Consider the following 22,589-nt stretch of genomic DNA (forward strand, 5'->3'; position numbering starts at 1 on the left):
GCAATGACTCAGACCTGCCCAGCCTCTGCCCTACCCTCCCCCTGCCCTCCAGCCACCCGCACCCCGGGCTCCACCATCGAATCTTCCCAACTGTATCGGTTCCTGTGGCTGCGTAACAAACAGCCCCGCGTGTTGCAGCCCACGACAATACCCACTCATGTCTCACCGTTCCTGGGGGGCGGGACTCTGGGAGCCGTCGGGCTCGTGGCCCAGACGGAGACCACACACCCTGGCAGCCCTCAAAGGGACAGGACTGTGGTGCCCTCCCGTAGAATGGACACATTCTGGGCCTGGGCCTGCCTTTCCTGCCTGAGGGGCCTCAGCCAGCACCGCGGTCTGACCTGCCACCCAGGGTCCCGGATAACGTGTCTGGCCAGGGGACCTGCTTCCCAGCCAGAAGGCCTCGTGGTCTGGCCCCTGCTCTGGCCTCCCCCAATCTCCTGCCACAACTGGTCTGGCCCACTCTGCTGGCCCTGGTGGCTGTCCTATTGTGCCTCAAACTCACAGACTTGAGTTCACCTCAGGGCCTTTGCACCTGCTCTTCCCTGAGGTCGACCTGCATTACTGTGCAGCCCCTGCCCTGCTGAGCTCCTCAGCGTTTATGACACACAACCTGAAGTTGTTGATGCCCTTCTCCCCATGGAGCTCTGGCCCCTGAACAGGTTCTGGGCCTGGTAAGGCTTCCGGAAGCACCTGGGGGTGGGCTGACCCAGATGACCGCTGGGTCTGCAGGAGCCCGGGGGTCCTTGGGATGCTCCTTAGTTTCCCTGAGCCTCAAATCCCTCAGTAGGGAATGGGCACAAGCCTCCCTGTCGCACTGTGAGGACGGCAGATGGGCGTGCGGAGCGGGTGTGGTGCTTGGCAAGGAGCGCACGTGCTGGGTGACCCGAGCGCGCTGCCTCCCTGCTGGAGGGTGACCCCGGCCGGCACCGCTGGAGCTCAGGAAGGCCGGGCCGCAGGCGTGTCCCAATCCCCGCGGCAAACCATGGAACACGCTTGCAGACAGGAGAGCAGCCACCTGTGTTCCTCTCATGCAGTGACCTGGGAGCTCGTCTCCAGCTCCCGTCCCCATCCCACTGTGGCCCTCGGGTGGGTCACCTCCGGCTCCTGTCCCCATCCCGCTGTGGCTCTCAGCCGCTCCGAGCTGCCAGGTGCTGAGGGCCGGCCCACGCACCGTGCCGCTCCCACTGGACCCACACAGCTGCTGGGCTGGTCTTTCTGAGCCGTTCTGGAATGCAGGCGACAGACACGAAATTAGGAGGGAAACAGCCGTGTCCCCAGCACGAAGCCCGCCCCTCTCGGCGCTTTCTCTAGACGGGGGTCTGCAAACGCGGCCGCTGCCTGTTTTTGTAAGTGAAGTAATAGGTTTTATTGGCACATGGCCTCGCCCACCCGTTTACCTGTGGCCAGGGGTGCTTTCCGGTGGCAGGGCACAGGTGAGCAGTCAGGAGAGATCCTGGGCCTCGTCGGAGGCCCCGAGTATTTGCCACGTGGCCCCACAGAGGAAGTTTGCAGCCCCTGCCCCTGCCCCCGGCCGAGTTCTCTGCCCTGGGCCCCCCGGGCCCCCCAGGAGCCAGCAGCCCAGCCTCGCTGCTCCGTCTATTACTCATGACCAGAGCGTGCTGGTGCCAAGCGGTCAGATTGGTCTCTTTTCCAGGGACTGCGGTTTTCTTGTTTGCTGCTAGGCTTTTTATCTCGGGCATGTTGTCCATGTCGGGGCGGGAAGAGTCCTCGGCTCACATTTCCTTTATCTGGATTCACAATAACTCGCCATCCAAATCAGTACTTGCTGTGTTCCTGCTTTATGGTCAAATGCCTTTTTATTTTTATGGGAAGGATGTTTCCTAAGTGCTTTTGCAATGGCGTCCTGGCCGATGGAACGTGGCCTTCTTGTGAAACATGTGGTTTTTTTTTTAAGAAGGGAAGGAGCCACGTGGGGACAGCAGGGGCACAGATGTCAGGTCAACAGCCTGCTTCACGGACTACTTCCCCTTAACCGACGTTCCCTCAGAGGCCTCGGATACTTGGAAGCCGGAGCCCGCCCGCCCGCGCCCCTGCCCGCCCACCGCGCAGCGCTGGGGCTATTACTGTGCCGTGAAATATTAACACGCACCATATCTTGTCGTCAGTGAGATGGCTCCCAGGCCCAGAGGTACCCCAGGGAAGGAGGGCGGGCCGAGGATTGGGACACCACCGCTGCCGCCTCCGCTTCCTCTGCCTGCTAACTAGGGCCTCGGTCCCCTCTCCAGGGCGCTGGCAGCTGCAGCGAGCCAACCCCGCGGCAGGCACCTGCCCAACGCCTGGGCTGCCGGACTAGGGATGCGGCGCTGACAGGTGGGCTTGCCTCGTGCAGGTGAGTCTCTTGTAGCAGCGGTGCTCCCCCTCCCGCCTCCGCGGGGCTCACTGCTTTGGGGCAGGGCTCCAGCCTCCTTTGGGCCTATCAAAGTGTCTGGAGAAATCCATCAAGCACTGCCCTATACGAGGGGCTCTGATGGGTCCTCACACCTTGCTCGAGCTGCAGAGACCTCCAGAGGGTGGGATGGGGAGACAGGGGTCCTGTGGACCTGTGGCGTGGTGGCTGGCTCCTTTGTGGAGAGGCAGGGGCAGAGAAAGGCGGGGGGGGGGCATTCCAGGGGAGGATGTTGTGGGCAGAAATCTGGAAGCTAGGTCGGCATGCCCGGGGGAGGAAACCAGGGGGTGGCCGTCAGCCAGGAGTCAGCTGGGAGCCCCCGGCCCGGTCAGAGAGGCACAGGACCCAGGGGGTGGCCGTGGGGCGCTGTGGGCTGGTGGCTGGGAAGGTGAGGGCAGTGGCCTTTGTGAAGTTGGAGCACTGTGGGGGGAGGGGTTCGGGCCTTCAGGAAAGCTGCGGTCGGGGTCGGCTGTTTTGTGGAGGGGGAGGGGATGCAGAATCCTTGCGGTGTTTCCAGCAGGGTGGAGTGCAGGCACCTGCCGGGCCAGCACCTGGCCGGCACCTGGCGCAGAGGAGGTGTGGTTAGGGGTTAGGTCTCTCCAGCTCCTCCCGCCCTCGGCCCTGCCTTCCTGGGAGTGTCTCCGGCTTTGGGTCTGGGGAGGTCTCGAGGCCCCCTGGGGTCTCCTGCCCCCACCCCACCCGGCCCCCTCCCCGCCCTCGGGCGATTGAGAAGACTCAAGCCCTCCCAAGGGGAGCCCCTGCGAGGACCCGGGCTAGGGGTGTCCTGGAGGCGGGAGCCCGCAGGCTGCCTCGGGGCCAGTGACGCAGAGCGCGGCGGGCGGGACTGCGCGGGCTCAGCTCCCCGAGATGCGGCGGCCCCGCGGGCACCGGCTCCTGCGCAGCCCGTGGGGGACCAGGCTGCGGGGCTTCTCCGGGCAGGGGTGCCCCTCCCCGCCTGAGGACACAGCGCACTGGCACCCGGCGCGGACACAGGTGGCAGGGCCGGCGCGGGCGGGCGGGAGAGTGTGCGGGGTCGGGGCGGGGGTGGGGGGGGGAGGGGGCGTGCCGGGTCCAAGGGCGCGGCGGGGACGCTGGCACAGCAGTGAGGCTGGGGGGCGGGCGCCCCGGGGGCGCAGGGCAGGGTGCGAGCTCCGGGGTAGGGGTGCGGGCCTGGGCACGGGCTGCAGGCGGGGTGCGGGGTGCGGGGACCCAGGCTGCAGGTGGAGTGCGGGGACCCAGGCTGCAGGTGGAGTGCAGGGACCCAGGCTGCAGGCGGGGTGTGGGGCGCGGGGACCCAGGCTGCAGGCGGGGTGCGGGGTGCGGGGACCCAGGCTGCAGGCGGGGTGCGGGGACCCAGGCTGCAGGTGGGGTGTGGGGTGCTGCAAGGCCCGGAGCGGTCTGTCGGGAACGCCTGGCAGGCACCTGGGGAGACGGGGAATTTGGTCCTTCTGGGACTGAAGCTCAGGCCGCAACTCCTCCCCCTACCCTTCCCCCCCCCAGACCACAGGGCTTGGGCTGGCGCTCAGCCCCTCACCCAGTGTATGGCTATTTATAGTCTTGACAGTGTTTTCACGGCCTGGATTTCAGAGGATGCCTGAGGTGGGGAGCTGCAGGGAGCAGGTGCCCGGTAGGAGAAGCAGAGGGGCGGGTAGGTGGGACCCCTGGCCAGGGCGCCCTGGGGTAGCCTCACCTGTGAGGTCTGGGGGGGCTTGGGCTGGGGGCAAGGGGGCCCTACCTTTGCATGCTGCACCGTCTGGGCCCAGGTGGCCCCGGTCAGACACGTCCTCTACTTTTCATTGTGTTTGGGCTCAGGGTCTATTCCCAAGGCCACGGCGCTGACTTTCAGCGGGTGTCCCCTGGGCTGCGGGAGCCCCAGGATGGATGAGGGGTGCCTTCTGGTGCAGAAGCCCCCGCGTGGCCCTTCCCAGGCACCCACACTCATTTCCTGTGGCCCCCTAGTGCCCGTCTCCTCCCGAGGACTGTGCCAAGCAGCGCTCAGGTTTGGGCCCCCACCCCACGGGGGCCAGGCCTTGCCCACTGGTGGGCTCTATGGCAACGCATTCCTGCCAGGTGGCCTCTGCCAAACGACATTTATAGATGTGCATCTTTTTTTGTATTATAGAAACATAGAGCTATACTGATTTCACGTATTTATTATAATTAGGGTTTATGCCATTATCTACTACTTTTTAAGTCCATTGGTTGTGTTTTGGGGTTTTTTTCTTACCCGTTAAATAAACATTTCTGAACATACAGCAAAGCAGAAGGCATTTTACAGTGAAACCTGGATGTATGCTTTGTGTACCCGCATGTGCAGGCTCGCCTGCTGGCACATCCTGTGTTTTTATGTATCTGAGTGCCTGTCTTCTTGGAAGTCATTTAGTTTCAAAGTGTTCTTTTTTTTTTTTTTTAAAGATTTTATTTATTTATTCATGAGAGACACACAGAGGGGCAGAGACACAGGCCGAGGGAGAAGCAGGCTCCCTGTGAGGAGCCCGATGCGGGACTCGATCCCGGGACCCCGGGGTCACGCCCTGGGCTGAAGGCAGATGCTCCACCACTGAGCCCCCCGGGTGCCCCAGTTTCTAAGTGTCCTTGACACACACCTATGCTATTGCATGTGGAGAACTAGAGCTACGAGCCAGGGTGACCATATGTGCTGTTGGGGGGATGTGTGAAGAAGGGCAGTGTGGTCGGATTCGGGGGAGAACCTCACAGAAGGTTGGAGGGGGGACTTAATAAGGTCATGGTCAGCCCTGGGTTTCCAGACTCTTCCAGGGCCCAGACTGTGGGATGGGGGAGGGGAAGAGGGGAAGGGTTGGGCCAGTGTCTCCAGCTGGGATTTGGGAAGGTCTGCTTGGGACCCCGATGGGGGTCTGACCAATGAGACCATGGAGGGGTACGCCCAAGAGCATCTTCGGGCGGGAGGCCGTTAAGGCCCCAGCCTGTGGTCCCAGCGCCCGCCCCCGCCCAGTCCTGGCAGTGGGAAGCCCCTCTGGTCCAGGTCCGTCTGCACACTGGCTGTCGGAGATTTCCCAGCCTCCTTTTCGTCTCCTGTCACTGGGAGCATTTCTTTTTTTTTTTTTTTAATTTATTTATGATAGTCACAGAGAGAGAGAGAGAGAGAGGCAGAGACATAGGCAGAGGGAGAAGCAGGCTCCATGCACCGGGAGCCCGACGTGGGACTCGATCCTGGGTCTCCAGGATCATGCCCTGGGCCAAAGGCAGGCACCAAACCTCTGCGCCACCCAGGGATCCCACTGGGAGCATTTCTTTTCACTTAACTGCTTCCCTGGGAACTGGTTGTGGGGCCAGGGGAGCTCCCGTAGGACAGCCGATGGCCCTGGGAAGGCCACGCAGGTGTGGGGCACTGTCACCTCCAGGCGGGCTGCACCACAGGCCCGGGAGGGACTGCCGCCCGCTGTTGCCAGCAGGTGTGTGCCAGGCGTTCGGGCTGCTGCCACCGCAGGCCCCGCCGCCGGAGGACAACAGTATTGTCATAGCCCTGGAGGCCCAAAGTCTGCGCTCAGGGCCCCTCTGTGTCGCCGACTCCTGTGTCCTCACAGTTGGAAAGGGGCGAGGGAGCTCCCTGGCGTCTCCTTCTTAGGGGCGCTGACCCCATCACCAGGGCTCCCCCTCCTGGCCCAATCACCCCAAAGGCCCCGCCCCTATTGCCATCACCTTGGGGGGTCGGCTTCAGCGTGTGAGCTTCGGGAGAGCAGGTTCAGACCATAGCAGTCCACTCCTGGCCCCCACATCATGTCCTTCCCCCATGAGAGATAGGCTCACTCCATCCCAACAGCCTGAGTTTGAACTCATTCGAGCATCTACTCTAGGGTCTGAGTCCAAAGTCTCACGTAGTTCAGGGGTGGGGAGACCCCAGGCACGTTCATCGTGGCAGACCCCTCCCAGCTCTGAACCTGCCCGAACGCAGTGCTGGGGCACAGGACAGACATTCCCATCCCGAAGGGGGAGCAGCTGGAAGGAAGGACGGGGTGATGGGGCTGCCTCTGGGGCCTTCACAGCGACCTGAGTGTGGGACCCAGGAAATTTAACAAAAATCCCCTACCCCTGGACAAGCAGAGCAGGACTGATTCCATTTTGTGCTACACCCGCCACCTCCCCTATGACCCCCACATAACCTGCTTATTGCTTAAGGCGCTGCCGCACCCTAGTCAAGCCGCTGGGCACACCCTAATCGGAAATCGGCTCATAACCCTGCTTTGTGCCCGCCAAAACTGCGCGCCGATTCTGACCAAAGTAATAGGGCAGCTCAAATGGATACTATAGGGTAAGGTGTAATTCAATTGGCCACCTGCGTGTGGACCGACAGGACTGTGCAACTTTCTGTGTATCCCATTGGCCGCTGGCCCCTATAAAGCTGCTGCGCCTCTTAGTCTCGGGGTCCAAGTCCCTGCTCCGCTGTGTCGGGTGCACTTGGACCCAAGCTCGAGCTTGTAAATAAACCCTCGTGTGTTTGCATCCGTGTCGACTCCTCGGTGGTTTCTCCGATTCGCAATCTTGGGCACAACACTGAGGTCACTATCCTTGTGGACCGGCGTGCGGACAGGGCCCCCCAGGGGAGACCCATGCTTGCTCCTCCCAGACACCTGCCTCGGTTCCTTCTCTGACCTGTTCCAGCTGCCCTCCATGGTGTCCTTCTGGAACCTTCAGCCTCACTAGCGGGAGGACAGGCCGTCCTGAGGGAGGCAGGAGGCCGTGGAAGCTGGAGTGGGAGCAGCCCCTGACCCCAAGGAAAGCCGGCTCCAGGCAGGAGGAGGGCTTTGGGGTGCAGCCCAGGAGGATGGCTGACCTGGGCATGGTCTCTAATCTGCGACGCAGCAACAGCAGCCTCTGCAAGACCAGGAGGTTGCAGCACCTGTTTGGCAACAGTGCAAAGGTAGGTTCCGGGGGTCGGCGGAGTCGCAGGTGAGGCCAGGTGACCTGTGGGGCCGGGTGACCACCGGGGAGGGGTGTGTTGCCCGCCGCACAGAGGCTCAGCAGAGCTGGGTGGGGGCCTGCAGAGAAGGCAATCGGTCGGGTCTGTCCCCTCCCATGGGCAGCACAGCCCCAGCACGTTCTGGGTCTGGTCGGGAGGGTGCTGGGTAAGTCCTTCAGTCCAGTCCTGGCCGGGGCCATACTCCCCCTGACGTCACCAATTTGACTGGAGGGCCCTGAGCGCCACCGGAGTCCTGGGCCAGATTCCCGAAGGCCCCGGGATGGGATGTGCTGAAGGCCACGTTTAACCTCCCCGGCCCCCGGTCAGGTGGGCAGGAGGGCGTCCAGGTTGCCGTCTCGCCTGGACGGAGGCAGGTGTCCAGACCCTTACGCACCACACAGCTTTGTTCCCGAGCGTTGACAGAGGAACTGAAAGCTCCGGGATGCTCACGTGGGGCGCTGGGGAGAGCAACCCCCCGGGGCAGTTCCTCCGCGGGAACCCACACCTGACAGGTCGGCCAGGGCGCCTCCCTGCCCCCAGCCTCCCCGAAGCCGGACGGGGAGCTCAGCGGCGTCGGGGAGCACTGATGGGATTGCCCAGGGATCTCCAAGTGACCTTCTTACCCGCAGCAAGAAAATCTGAGCTCGTGGATCCCTGAGAACATCACGAAGAAGGAGTGCATGTACTTCGTGGAGAGCTCCAAACTGTCTGACGCCGGGTACGTGGCCTGGGGGCGTTCCCACGGCGCGGCCTCTGGTGCTGGGGCGTCTCCCCCACCCCAGGGCTTGCTGTGGGGGAGCAGAGAGCGTAGGTGCGTCGCCAGCTGTTTGGCTCATTGCTCTGTGGACAGAGCGGGCACCAGGGCTGGGGGCTGTTGGGGGGCGCAGGGAGAGCCCACAGCCGAGACTCCCTCCCGCGGGCAGCCCCCCAAGCTGCCGGACCTTTCACTCCCGGGCCACTGGCTCCCCGGCGGCGCCCTCCGTGGGTCGGGGAGCCACGGGCGGCTTCGCAGGACGCTCCCAGGAGGCGTGCATGCCCTTGGCGTTCCTCGCTTGGAGCCCAGCCGCGGGCGCACGTCCCATGCAGACACTGCCCATGGGCTGCTTCTACTCCTCCCCTGCCACCTCCTGAACTCCTGTTGCCGGCGCTGCCTCTGCCAGGCAGCCCTCCCTGACTGCCCTGGGAGGTGACCTGTCCCTCCGCCGCGTTCCATATACCTGTCCTTTATACAGGTGGCTGCATCACGATTGTGTGGCTTTGTGGTGGCGGGGTCGCTTTCTCACTTCCCACCCTGGACAGTCAGCACCCTGCCCGCGTGCGCCGAGTGACACGGGAGGAGCAGCCCGTGCAGGGAAGGTGGGGAGATGATGACGCAGAGCCAGGCAGCAGTGACCCCCGGCGACCATGCACTCCCGGGGTCCCGTGGCCCACCCCGGGGTCCTCATGCCCGTGCGCATGTTGGGGTTCATGCCCCCGGCGTGGCTCCACTTCGGAGGACAGTGCTCACCTCCCGGGGCTGGGAGCAGACCCCCGCGGTAGAGACAGCTGCCATGTGCCAGCTCGTGATACCTTGGAGGCCGCACCGCTCACCGTGACAGCATGCAGAGTCCTTTGCATCAGGGTCTCCAGGTTTATTTTTTATTTTTTACTTATTTTTTAAAAAGATTTTTGTTTATTTATTCATGAGACACAGAGAGGGGCAGAGGCACAGGCAGAGGGAGAAGCAGGCTCCTTGTGGGGAGCCCGATGCGGGACTCGATCCCGGGACCCCGGGGTCATGCCCTGGGCTGAAGATGGCACTAAACTGCTGAGCCACCCAGGTGCCCTGTTGCAGGGGCTTTAGGTGATGCAAGCTTGGGGACAGGGTCCCAGGTGTTCTGGGGACAGCTCCAGGGCCGGGGCATCAGGAACCCCACAGGGAGGGCTGGAAGCTTGGTGAGATGCAGCTGCGAGGAGACGAGGACCCCTGCACCCCCGCTGCCCGGGAGCTCACCAGGTGTGTTGGACGTGCTGGAGGCGGCTGGCGTCTGGCTCCTCTCCAAGAGCGCCTGTGGCCCACGGATGCTTTCCCAGGGCCCGTTCATTGAAGAGGCGGCCATCCTTAGGGTCTTGTTTTCCCTCTCGGAGATTTGGGGTGTGCGGAGCAGTCAGGTGCCTGGTGGTTGGGGCCTGCCCGGCTGCCCGGCGCCCCGGGAGGCACGGCGGAGGGCAGCGTGTGCACAATGCGTCCACAGCCTGCTGCCCAGCACCCCCTCTGCTTCCCACGTGGACGGTGCTCCCAGGGGCAGGCCGGCCCCAGGGAGGGAGGGGTCCGACTCCAGTCAGAGCAGTGCAGTAGAGGCTGGTTCCCGGGGGTCCTTGAGGCTGCCCCATGTGTTTGGGGACAGGCTGTCACAGCACCGGGACACACAGCAGGCCCGGCAAGGGAAAACACATGCGGTGACCGGAGAGCCCCACGCGCAGGCCTGCGATGCTCTCCCCTCCTGAGGGGCACGCTGGCCGTGCACCGAGATTTGTCCTGCAAAACCACTGGGGACTCGGTGCCTGGGGTTAGCCTAGCCACCCCCCATCCCCGATTCCAGGCCCGAGGGAAAGCAGGTGTGCCACCTAAATCCCGGCGTTGGCACAGCCGGGGCCCAGGGAGGAGCCGATGGGTCAGGGACCGTGGGGGCAGCAGGGGCGGCCGTGTGAGCAGGTCCCTCTAGGGACAGCGGTGTCAGGCCTGCCAGGGGCTTTCCCATCTCTCCAATCAGATGGGTCCCCCCAGCGGATGCCATAGGGCCTGTGGTCCTTCCTGAGAGTGGAGGACCCGGGAGGGGGGGGGGTGGGGACAAGCGGAGGGTGAGACAGATTTATTTGTGCACCGTGAGCATGTCCATCACGGGTGCCAGGGTCTCCCCCACCCTCTTCCCGCCCCCGTGTCTGATTAGTCCCGCGGCCTGAGCTCCGTCCTTCCTCCACGGCCAGCCTGGATCCTCCCCCGTGCTCTGTCCCCTTTGCCTTGCCACCTTGGCCAGTGGGTTCTGTTCCCTGGAACCCAAATCCTCCTCCGTAAAACAGAGGCTGACGCGGGTGTTTCGGAAACTTTCTTGAGGACGAGTCGCCCCCGGACGGAGCAACCGCGCCTCCCGGGCCTCAGCCCTCCTGCCCCCGGGCTGCGGCTCCCAGGGATGCCCGTCGGGCCCAGGAGCTCCGCAGACACCCTCTAACTATTTCATTTCTGGGCCAGGGGACTCGGTGCGGTTTCCTGCCCTGTGTGAGCGTGGGAAGCCACGTAGGTTTAAGATCTAATCTCAGCAGAGGGCAGCGGCACGGGGCGAGCCAAGGAGGCGGCCTGCCGCGGGTAGCAGAGACCTAAAGGCTGGGGCAGCACTGGGCCAAGGTGCAGGAGCTGAGTGCCCACCTGGTGGCTCCCTGCCCTGCCCTGGAGCGCGGGGGTGGGGGTGGGGTGCAGCACGGCCACCCGGAGATCCCTGCACGTCTGGTCGCGCCTCGCGTCTCCGTCAGCGGCTAGGGAGGAGGTCAGAGGGCTCCTTGAGCCCCCCCACCTCCACACCTGTCACCTCCTGACGGTGGCCATCCTGACGGGGGTACGGGGTGGGGGGGTCCCACGTGGTGCTGGTGTGTCTCCCTGACGCCGAGGGACGGGAAGCATCTTCCCGCGCGCATGGGCCCCGTGTGGGTCTCCGCTGGAGATGTGTCTGCTCACGTCTTCCCCCCATTTCTTGATGGATTGTTCGTCCCTCGGGCGCTGAGTTTGGCAAGTTCCTCGGGATCTCGGACACCAGCCCCTCGCGGGGGGAGACGCTCGCAAGCATCCCCGCCCACCCCGCGGGTTGTCTGGGCTTTGTTGACTGGCTCCTCGGCTGTGAGGACGCCTGTGATCCCGGTTAGGCCCCACAGCTCACGTGTGCCTCCGCGTCCCTTGCCGTTGGAGACGCGCCAGGCGCTGCCGAGCCACGAGGCTGCTGCCTGTGTCTCCCCTGGGTGTTGATGGGTTCCTGTCTCATTTAGGTCTTCCGTCCGTTCCGAGTCTACTTTGCAGGTGGTGTAAGAGGCTGTGGGTCTCTACCCATCCTCGGTGCTCTGCACGGTCAATGTTTTTGCACTAATTTTATAAATCATTTCTAGCGGCACCCGGGTAGCTCAGTTGGTTGGGCATCTGACCATGGCTCAGGTCATGATCTCAGGGTCCTGGGACCGAGCCCTACTTTGGGCTCCATTCTCAGCGGGGAGTCTGCTTATTGGTCTGCCTCTCCCCTCACTCATGCTCTCTCTCTCTCAAATAAATAAATAAAATCTTTAAAAATTCCTTCTAGAACTTCATCTGACCCTCAAAACATTTTGTAGGGTGGTTGGGGGGGCGGCGGCAATGTACTGTTTTCCGCATCTAATGGTGGAGAAATGGAGAGCCAGAGCGTGTGAGACCGTGCAGTGGGTAAGTGGAGGGCTGCCCAGCTCTCCTTCCCCTGTGCCTCCTGGTCCCGGTGTCACCGGGCCTCAGACTGGTTGTCCTATCTCACAGGTATCTTGTGTTTCAGGTCACTGGATAGTAGTAAAAAGTCAGAACCTAAAAATTCATAATTTCTGATTAAAAGAGGTGTAAAGAACACAGTCTTTATCTCTCTCTCCGATGAATAGCAGTAAAGGAATAAAAAGTCTCAACCTGGGACCATGAAGGAAATAAGAGAGGAGGTCAGAGCTGCTAGAGGCGTGGGGGCGTTCTGCTCCACGGCGGCCAGTCCCAGAGGTGGGGTTCTCCTGCGGCATCACCCAGGTGCAGCCAGCTGGGCCCGGGCAGGGCTGCAGGTGGGCGTGTGGAGCACCCTGCTGGCCCTGCATCCGGAAGGTGCTGCTTTGAGCCTGCACCTTGTGTTTGGTGGGGAGGGGGGCGAGAGTTTAGCCTTTTAATTTTGGAATAATTATAGATTTTAGGAAGTTGCAGAGATAAACCAGGGAGCTCCCCAGGTTCCACCACCAGTTCTGCACTGACGTCCTCTGCCCCCATCACCCTAACCCCCCGGGAACCATGAATCTGTTCTTCGTCTCTATAACTTTCCCACCTTGAGAATGTCACATCAGGAATCCCACCCTATGTGAGCTTTTCAGTTTTTCTTTCTTTTTAATTTTTTCTATTATTTATTTATTATTTATTTATTTATTTATTTATTTATTTATTTTGCTTTTCATTTTTTCACTCAGTGCAATGCCTTCGAGATCCAGCGGGCTTGTTGTGTGCATCCATCCCGCTCCTCTTTACTGCCGAGTGGTCGGGTCACTTCCAGTTTGCCTCCATCATTATAGTGGAAGTGAGATTTTTGTAGAAAGTAGATAATTGGGTCTTATTTTGGTTACAGTTTATTAAAATTGTTTTCATAAAGACTCCTAGCTCTGGGAAACCAACTAGGGGTGGTGGAAGGGGAGGTGGGCGGGGGGTGGGGGTGAGTGGGTGACGGGCACTGAGGGGGGCACTTGACGGGATGAGCACTGGGTGTTATTCTGTATGTTGGCAAATTGAACACCAATAAAAAATAAATTTATTATTAAAAAAATTAAGTTTTCAATTTTGATCTCCGCATAGGTACTGTACGGCGTAATACTGGTTTCGGGAATCCCAATATAGCGATCCAGCACTTCCATACAGAACTCAGGGCTCATTGTGATCGGTCATAATTTCTTTACATGCTTTCCCTGCTGCCCCCTCTCCCTCCTCCCTCTGGGACTCTGATGACACGCACGTTGGATCTTTTGTCGTAGTTGCGGAGGTCCTAGCGGCTCTTCGCTTGGTGCTTTCTTCGGCTCTGCTCTCTCTCTGGTGTTTGTATTGGGTTCTTTTCTTTTTTTTTTAAATAATAAATTTATTTTTTATTGGTGTTCAATTTACCAACATACAGAATAACACCCAGTGCTCATCCCGTCAAGTGCCCCCCTCAGTGCCCGTCACCCCCACCCCCCGCCCTCCTCCCCTTTCACCACCTGTAGTTCGTTTCCCAGAGTTAGGAGTCTCTCATGTTCTGTCTCCCTTTCTGATATTTCCCACACATTTTTTCTCCTTTCCCCTTTATTCCTTTTATTCCCTTTGTATTGGGTTATTTCTATGTTCTGTCTTCAAGTTCATGGATTCTTTCCTCTGTCACCTTCATTCTGTGGCTGAGTTCACCCGCTGAGTTTTTTTTTTTTTAATTTTTTTTCGTTGTTCAGTGCATCTTTTACTTCTAAATTTCCATTTGATGTATCTCCTATCTCTTTTCTGAGACTTTATATTTTTTAATTTTTTTCCCCAAGTGTGTCCACCTTGGTAAAGCACTTTCATGACAGCTGCCATAAAGTCCTTGTTGGGTGATCCTAACGTCGGTATCACTTGGCACTGATGGCTGCTGTCGTTTCTCATTCTGGGGGAGATTTTCCTGGTTCCTGGTATGACTAGTGATTTTTGATGTAAAGCTGTGATGTGTTGGGTATTATAAGATTCTGCGTGTTCTAGCAGGTCCCCTGTGACGTATCTACAGGGAAGGGGGAGCACCACCTCATTATTGCCACATGGGGATGGAAGTCCAAGCCTCTCTCAGCCTGAGTTGACATTTGACAGGGAGGGGCTTCTTGTTCCTGTGGGTGTGGGAGGGATGCTCAGCCCCCCGCTGGGCCTCCACTGACACTGCTGCTGGGGGAGCCTCGTCACTGCTGTGGGGGTGAATGTCCTGATGCCACAGGGCCCTGTTACCACCCCCGAGGGGAGCACAGAGGCACCTGGCTTCCTTTGGTAACTGTGTGGTCTTTGCAGGAAGGTGGTATGTGAGTGCGGCTACACGCGCCAGCAACACTTGGAGGAGGCTACCAGGCCCCACACTTTGCAGGGCAAGGATTGGGATCCAAAAAAACATGTCCAGGAGATGCCAACAGATGCCTTTGGTGACATTGTTTTCACGGGCCTGGGCCAGAAGGGAAAGGTTGGTCCCCATCCCTCCATTGTTCTCACTGTGGGTTCACATCAGCCTTCCATGATCTGAGGTGGCCATGATCCGAGGCCTTCCTGGTGTGGGGAGAGCTGGCTAAACCCGGAGGCATGGAACCTGCCAGCACTAGGGGAGGGCTGGGTGGGGGCTGCAGAGGCTCACGGGAGACCACGGTGCTCTCAGAGGTCTCCATTACCACCGAGTAGGGTGGGCCTTGGGCTGGGTGCGTCCCACACCACAGAAGCAGGGTAGTGAGGGTGCTGTGGGCACGGGGCTGGTCTCCCCAGGGTGGCCTGACATCCCGCTGGGCCTCACTTCTGGGCCTTTGCCCCTTCCCCCTTCCTCTCAATCTGTGGCCTGCCGGGACGGGGCCACTTTTACTCATTGGCTCTAGACCCCGGGTGGGAGGTGGCCCGGCGTGGGGGCGCCCATCGCGTCTCTGGGGCTGGGCTGGTCCCCCGCTGACACGGGCTGTCCTGTGCTGCCCTCTGACTTCCCTGCAGTACGTCCGCCTCTCCCAGGACACACCCCCCAGCGTGATCTATCACCTCATGACCCAGTACTGGGGACTGGATATCCCCAACCTCCTCATCTCCGTGACAGGCGGGGCCAAGGACTTCAACATGAAGCCCAGGCTGAAGAGCATCTTCCGAAGGGGCCTGGTCAAGGTGGCCCAGACCACAGGTAGCCTGGGGGTCGCACTCACCCGGTCCGTGCTGGCCCACGTGGCTGCTGCTTGGCTTGCTTGTGGGGCCGCCAGCCCTAGCCAGCTCCCCATAGCGCCACGGGCTCTGTACCCACAGGATGCCCGAGTTAACCATGAGCTAACGTGGTGGCAGCGGGAGGAGGCAGAGGCCCTTGTGTTAGTTGTGGGATGTCAGTGAGGGTCTCTGTTGGCTAAATCCCTGTGACCTACCTGTCCGTCCACATCTGGGGAGGAGGGGCTGCAGGTGAGCTGATAGCCTTGGGGTCCCCTGCCCCCCATGCCACGTGAGCTCCACGGGAGGCGGCCCTTGGCGCGCTCTCAGAGTGATGCTGGAGAAGCAGCTGAGGCGCCCGTGGCCTCCAAGGGGGTGCTACCCTGGGTGGGTTGATGGCAGGAAAGCAAGGATCCTGGGACCACGTGAGACGGGCCACCCAGAGGACACTGACTGACCCTCTTTCTAGGACCTGGTGAGGGCCACACCTTCCGTTTGGTCCTTGACCCAAAACGGGCTCAGTGTGAGTCTTCCCGGGCACATGTCTCTTGGGGTTTCCTTGCTAAATGCAGCCAACCATCACCCAGGCTGTGACCTTGGCTGTGAACCCATTAGGTGCTCACCTGTCCCCCAGGTAATCATAATCACAGGTGACACTTTTACCACGTCTTGATGGTTATCTTTTGCGTGTTTAATAGCAATGTCCTTGCTGCCACTTCCTGGCCCCAAAGCCAGCACCACGGGTATCAGTCTGTTCCTATGGCAACACCACAGGCACCGCCTCCGTGCGGGTGGGGGTGGGGAGGGGTCAGCCTAGGGCAACCCACGCAGTGAACCTCACCCTTGGCTTGCATTCCGGGACGCAGCTGCAGGTCCGGGGCTGCAGCTCCACCCCGCGTCTCCCCTTATCCAGGACACAGGTTAGGGGAGCAGACCCCACTGGGGATCCGCTTTCTCGTGGCAGGAGAGGTGCTGCAAAAGCAGCTGGCACGGATTCTCAGCCCCAGGCCTGGTGCTCATCCTGCCCGCCTGCCTGTGCGAGCCCAGCGGGTGCCCGGGTCCGGCCGGGCAGGGGGGCGGGAAGGGTGTGCGCTGGGGGGCCGCGGGCAGTGTGGCAGGGCGAGTCGGTCAGGGGCAGGGGTTCGGCCCCCCACACCCAGGCCCCAGGAGCTGAGGGGAGGAAGGGACGTTTACGTCTTTAGAATTCAGACAAACGTGTGCCCGAGGCCAGGACAGAGAAGCTGCGAGGGGGGGGGAGGCCTGCAGGTGGGAAGTCTTGGGCCCCGGCGCCCCGCTGCGAACACAGAACCACAGTGTGGCTTCCTCCGCGGCCCTGGTTCCGGACCTCACACCTAGTTAGGAAGTGGCCGCCCGAAGCACACAGGGCCCTGAGTGTCAGGCTTGCACGCGGCAGGTGCACACCTCTGCCCCCCTCCCCTCTGCCCAGGAGCCTGGATTATCACCGGCGGGTCCCACACGGGCGTGATGAAGCAGGTGGGCGAGGCGGTGCGAGACTTCACCCTGAGCAGCAGCTACAACGAAGGCGAGGTCGTCACTGTCGGCATCGCCACGTGGGGCACCGTGCACAACCGCGAGGGCCTGGTCCACCCCTCGGTGAGCTCAGCGCCCGCTCCCGGGGCGGGCCGTGGGGTCAGAGGAGGTGGTGAGTAGGATCCCGCCAGGTGCTGCCCTGGACGGGCCGCCGTCTGGACCCCGGGGTGTGATGTCGCCTGCGTGTGTGGACTCGCCATGCTGGAAAGCCAGTGCCTGTCGTCCGGCACGCGATGGTGGGACGGGCATCACGGAATAGCTGCACGTCCTCATTCCAAGAGGGGGACTGTGGCAGGAATAAAGGGGCCCGGGTCCCAGGCGACCTCCAAGCCCGGCAGGGAAATCCGTTAGGTTGACACGAGGCTCTGTCCTGTGGCCTCCCCTGCCCCCCGCCCCAGGCCGCTGCCCCAGGGACCATCATGCCCTGCTCTTGCAGGTTAGCCACTGTCTCCTGCCCGTAGGGGCTTGGGAGTCTGACATCCCCTGTCCCTTTGGTCCACATTAGCTTCTGGGGACACAACAGTCTCTCCTTCCCGTGTGTGTCTCCACCTTCACCGTCGCCAGGCCTTCCTCTTGTAGGGGATCTCCCTCTCCTTCCCATTGTGAGGACACTGGGGTGCCCTCTGGGACCTGCCTGGCCCCTTGAGGAAGATCTTCCCATGTTACGGTCCTTAGCTTTAATCATATCTGCTGTGGCTCTTTTTCCAAATAACATAACGTTCGTAGGTCCTGGGGATCAGGACCTGGACGCCCCCTTGCCTAGCATTCAAGGCGCAGGACGTCCCGTCTGTCTGTGTCCCCAGGGCAGCTTTCCTGCTGAGTACATCATGGATGAGGAGGGCCAAGGGCACCTGACCTGCCTGGACAGCAACCACTCCCACTTCATCCTTGTGGACGACGGGACCCACGGCCGCTACGGGGTGGAGATCCCCCTGAGGACGAAGCTGGAGAAGTTCATATCGGAGCAGACGAAGGAAAAAGGAGGCAAGTGGAGCACGTCTTTGAGGGCTTTCGGGGCAGGGCGGGGGCGGGCTGGCCAGGGGGTCTGGGGCAGAGCCGGCCGTGACCAGGATGTGAACAGGTGCGGGGCCGGGGGTGCCCTCAGACACACCTGGATTCCTTCCAAGCATCTCTTTGCACTTGTTCAGCAGGAACATCTCTCACCTGGTTTAACCGGTGGGGGGAGGTGGGGGCCAGCGCCCCGCTTTTCTGCTCTCTCTCAGGTCACAGACCCCCGCGGTCACTCTACACCACGCACGGGCTCGGTTCAGAAATAAGGCGCAGAACGCGGCCCTGACATCTTTCCCCTTGTGGGCGAGATGGGGTGGACTCGAGGACTCGGGAAGGACGGACACAGGGATTCGCACATGATATGGGGGGCGGAGAAGGGACCCGCAGTGGCAGGAGGTTCTGGCTCTGTGCCGTTGGGGGGCGCTCCCTGCAGGTTAGGGTCCCTTGGAGGACCTGCCTTGATGGCACCTTACGCCCGCGGGCTTGGGCTGTCCCCCGAGGCGTGCCCGGGTCTGAGGGAAGCCGGCTGGTCGTGGTGGCCGGCCAGGGGGACAGCGCTGCCCCCTCCCGCCCCAGACGGGAGCACGAGGACGCGGCGGGGGAGCCATCCCAGGGCCCGCAGAGCGAGCAGCCTTGGGGAGCTGCTTGGTACCTGGTGCCTGTCTCCTGCCGGGTGCTCCGGCCGCGGCGAGGCTGGGGCTGGCGGGAGGCGGTCCAGAGCGCCCAGGTGGAGTGTCGAGCCCCCGTGGCCCCTAAATCGGGGTTCCGTGCCTCATCCCAGGTGTGGCCATCAAGATCCCCGTGGTCTGTGTGGTGCTGGAAGGGGGACCCGGCACCCTGCACGTGAGTACTGGCCTGGCGGGGGGGCCCTGGGGCCGAGCTCTGCACAGGTGGGGCTGCTGGCCCGAAGCCCCTGGCCCGCATCCTAGCGGGGTCACTGGTGGGGGGTGGCAGGAGCAGGAGGTGGGTGTGTGGCAGGGCCCCTCCAGGGGTGGTGGGAAGGCGGCCCTCCAGGGGGTGCCCTGCAGTGCAGCCCTGGAGTGCAGGCTTCACCCTGGGTGGCCGGGAAGAGGCGCCCCGGGTGGGGGGACTGCAGCTATGATGGGGCCGGATGGCTCCGCTTCCAGGACCGCAGGGCGGCCACCTGAGCCCAGAACCTCCCGGGAAGGCTTCTTGTGGTGGCGGCCCTCAGACCCCACCCCAGCCCCCTGGGACTGGCAGCTGAGTGCAAAGCAGGCTCCTGGGTGGTTTTAACACAGTCCCCGGAGGACCCACTACGGCGTGGGGTTTGCCTTCCTGGAAGAGCGCTGAGCCACCGCGGCCTGGTGGGGGCAGGATAATGTCACAGCCTGCACGGGTGGGGCAGGAGGGGGCCCCCGGGAAACATCTGTAAATGTTCAGTGCTTGCAGGAGGATTCCTGGGGGACGGGTGGGAGGGCGCCTGCGGGGGCGGATGGGAGGGGACCCGGGGGGGGGGTGAACAGGAGGGGACCCAGGGGACAGATGGGAGGAGACCCAAGGGACAGACAGGAGGGCGCCCAAGGGGATGGACAGGAGGGGACCCGGGGGGACAGACAGAAGGGTGCCCAGGGGAACGGACAGGAGGGAGCCCAAGGGGATGGACAGGAGGTGACCCGGTGGGATGAACAGGAGGATGCCCAGAGGGACAGACGGGAGGGTGCCCAGGGGGATGGACAGGAGGGGACCCATAGGGATGGACGGGAGGGCCCCTGAGGGGACGGATGGGAGGGGACCCAGGGGACAGATGGGAGGGCGCCCAGGGGTATGGACAGGAGGAGACCCATGGGGCATGGACGGGAGGGGACCCAGTGGGACAGATGGGAGGGCTCTGAGGGATGGACTGGAGGGGACCCGGGGAGATGGATAGGAGGGGACCTGGGGAATGGATGGGAGGGCACCTGCCCCCCGCACACATGGAGCACTCGGCATGGGGCCCTGCAGATGGCACCCACACCTGCCTCCTTGGCCCGGGGGGTCCCGAGTCCCTCCCTGAAAGTGACGTCGCCAGGTGTCCGGGGCTGTGCCCTGGTGGTCCTGTCCCCCCGGGACGGGCAGCACTGGCTCCTGCAGATGCTCCCAGGCTGCAGGGGTGCAGGGCTTCAGGGGTGCGGGGGTCACGGTCCACCTGTGCCGTAGGCTGGAGGGAGCTGGCCAGTCGGGCGTGCGCCCCCCGCCGTCAGGGTGAGCCCCCCTTGCCCCACCAAGCTCCATGTTTTCTGTACGTTTCTCGGGGGCCCCGAGGCCCTGAGCCAGCGCCGCTACGAAGTGCCCGGTGCGGGGGGGCGTCGGGGCGGGCGGGCGCGGGGCTCACGGGCGCCCTCTCTTGCAGACCATCTACAACGCCATCACCAACGGCACCCCCTGTGTGGTCGTGGAGGGCTCGGGCCGCGTGGCGGACGTCATCGCCCAGGTGGCCGGCCTGCCCACAGGCGAGATCACCATCGCCAGGATCCAGCAGGCGCTCAGCGTGTTCTTCCACGAGATGTTTGAGACCCTCCCCGAGAGCAGTGTCGTCGAGTGGACCAAAAAGGTGAGTGAGCACATGGGCCCGGGGGTGGGGGCATGGGGTGGGGGGCACGGTCTGTGGGGGTCATGAGGTGGGGGGGACCAGGGTAGGAGGCATGGGGTGGGGGGTGTCACAGGGTGGGGGCCCATGGGGAAGCATGGGGTGGGGGACACTGGGGGTGAGGGGCATGGGGGTTCACGGGGTGGGGGCCACAGGGGGCATGGGGTGGGGGGTCACAGGGGCATGGGGTGTGGGAGTCACGGGGGGTCATGGGGTGGGGGTCACAGGATGGGGCATGGGGTGGGGGGTCACGGGGTGGGGGGTCACGGGGGTACAGGGGTGGGGGGCCCTGGTTGACCCAGTGGAGGGCAGATGCAGGCATCGGCACCTGCTGCGGGTTCGGGCCCTGCGGGGGCAGCAGCGCTCACTGGAAAGGGGGCGGGCGGGCACGGTTCTTGGGGGCTCTATGGGGACACAGTGATCCCCGGGGCGCTTCCTGTGGTCTCCGAGCCACTGAACGTTGCATACCCGTCCTTGCGGCGTCTCTGTCTTCACGGCCCGGGCCGTGGGGAGATGAGGTGGTAGCCACGGCCGACAGGCAGGCAGGACTTGCGCCTGGGCTCTGGCTGCGTGTCCGGGGTCTGTGGTTCTGCGGGTGCCCTTCGAGGAGGCAGGGCCCTGCTTGTCCCCCAGACCTCAGCGGGCGGTGTTTGTCGCAGATCCAAGACATCGTGCGGAGGCGGCAGCTGCTGACCGTGTTCCGCGAAGGCAAGGATGGGCAGCAGGACGTGGACGTGGCCATCCTGCAGGCCTTGCTGAAAGGTGAGGGCCGGGCCGCCCGGGGCGAGAGGGAGCCGCGCAGCGAGGGTCCCCAGGACCTGGGCTTGCAGGGGCCGGACACGGAGGCCTCGGTCGGGCGGTGGACCGTGCTGGGCTGGGGCACCGCGGCGGTGCTGGCGGTTTGGGCTCCTTTCTGCACCTTCCCTTCTTGCTGGAACCCAAGTGCAGCCGCGTGAGGTGGGCTCGGTCCCGGGCTCAGAAGGGCAGCCCTGACCTCCGTGCGTCCTGCCGGGCCTGCGCCCCGCTGGCCCCCACGCCACAGGGACCCTCCCGGACACTAAAGCTCTGCAGTGGCTGGGCCTGGGCCAACCGCTTGGTCTGCCCTCTGCCCCGCGCCCCTGGGGACGGCAGGTGCCCCGTCCCTCCCGCTGGCGCCCACAGGGTTCTCCCCGCCGGGCGCTCCTCACCCTCGAGGCACACGGGGCGGCCCGGCAGGAAGCGCTCGCAGGAGACGCTCAGACCTGGGCTTTGCTCCCCGCCTTCTCCTGACAAAACCTCCGAGAACCAGCGACACGGTTAAAACCAGGCCCAGGGGCTGCACGTGAGGACGGCTGTCGGGGGCCACAGGGGACCGGGAAGAGCCGGTTCGATAGCATCGGAGCCACCCTCGTCCCCGAGTTGCCCACCAGCAAGGACCCGGGGGGTGGGGGGGAGCCGGCGTGCACATCCGCGTGACCACAGGGTTCGACGGTCTCCTTCACGGCGCCTGACGCTCCTGTTCAGAGACGGGGCGGGAGGGCGTCTGTCCCTTCCTTGCCTTCGGTGAAGAGGGACAGTGGGTCGCCCGTGTCTGGTGCGATCCCCTGGAAGGCGGTGACGGGGGCGGGGGGCTGAGCGTGGCCATCCGTGCCCCGTGCTGGAGAGGGATGGACCCCTGCCCACGGCCACGTGGCGGACCCCTACGTCTGTCTCCGTGTGCTCTCAGGGTGTCGGAGGGGGGGGCGAAGCAACGCCACGGATCCTGGCTTCTCCTGGGGTGGGCACCGAGCGGGCAGGGGGGCGCCCAGCGGGGATGGTGATGGAGCCTTGCTGGTGTTGGGTATTGGAAGTCCTCACTTCTCGCTGGTGGTGGTGGTGACGCAGGTGTAGACGGCAGCCAGAGCGCAGGCAGCGACCTTAGGGCTGTGCGCTGCGGAGCCCCGCGCCCCAGGAGGGAGGCCGCCTTGCTGGGGCCCGGCTCCGGCCCCGTGCTGAGCAGCCCCGCGTGGACACGCCAGCCCGGGGACAGGCCCCAGCCCATCTCTGGAGCCCGCGCAGAGCAGCGGGTTCTAACTGGTTGCTGGGGAGAAAGGCAGTGGGGCTCCGGGGGGAAGGGCTGTCTCTTCATCGTGTGACTTTATGGGAAAACACAAACACGTGGACGTGGTTTTGCAGCGACGACCCCTTTTAAAAACCACCTGTACTGAGGGACGGGTGACGTAGGGGTAACGTCCCCATCCTGGGTCCCTGCGACGGGCCCCTTAGCAGGTGCGTCCACTCCAGAGAGCGGCCAGCCCCCCGCCCCCCGTCCCTGTGCCTCTGGCTGCCCCCCCCGCCCCGGGCAAGCGTCTATGCACCTTCTGCCCTTACAGACGGCTTTACCTGGCCGTCATGGGCCAGGCTCCGAGCACTTCTGCACCTCGCTTCCCGGGCTCCGTGCAACAGCTGGGAGGCCCTGGAA

General features: G+C 63.0%; 1 protein-coding gene across 1 annotated transcript in view; it reads left to right on the forward strand.

Moving 5' to 3' along the window:
* The first annotated feature begins 2,249 nt into the window (after positions 1-2,249).
* TRPM2 (transient receptor potential cation channel subfamily M member 2) overlaps positions 2,250-22,589 on the forward strand; it is a 47,198-nt gene continuing 26,858 nt past the window's right edge. The window contains exons 1-10 of the mRNA XM_055313803.1: positions 2,250-2,353; positions 7,052-7,310; positions 7,979-8,067; positions 14,131-14,296; positions 14,806-14,986; positions 16,448-16,614; positions 17,355-17,535; positions 18,344-18,405; positions 19,913-20,113; positions 20,809-20,911. Of these exons, the coding sequence (XP_055169778.1) occupies positions 7,215-7,310; positions 7,979-8,067; positions 14,131-14,296; positions 14,806-14,986; positions 16,448-16,614; positions 17,355-17,535; positions 18,344-18,405; positions 19,913-20,113; positions 20,809-20,911 (1,246 nt within the window). The 5' untranslated portion in view covers positions 2,250-2,353; positions 7,052-7,214. The remainder of the gene's footprint in view (positions 2,354-7,051; positions 7,311-7,978; positions 8,068-14,130; positions 14,297-14,805; positions 14,987-16,447; positions 16,615-17,354; positions 17,536-18,343; positions 18,406-19,912; positions 20,114-20,808; positions 20,912-22,589) is intronic.

This window comes from Nyctereutes procyonoides, unplaced genomic scaffold (genome assembly GCF_905146905.1).
Source record: "Nyctereutes procyonoides isolate TBG_1078 unplaced genomic scaffold, NYPRO_anot_genome, whole genome shotgun sequence".
NCBI classification, from domain to species: domain Eukaryota; kingdom Metazoa; phylum Chordata; class Mammalia; order Carnivora; family Canidae; genus Nyctereutes; species Nyctereutes procyonoides.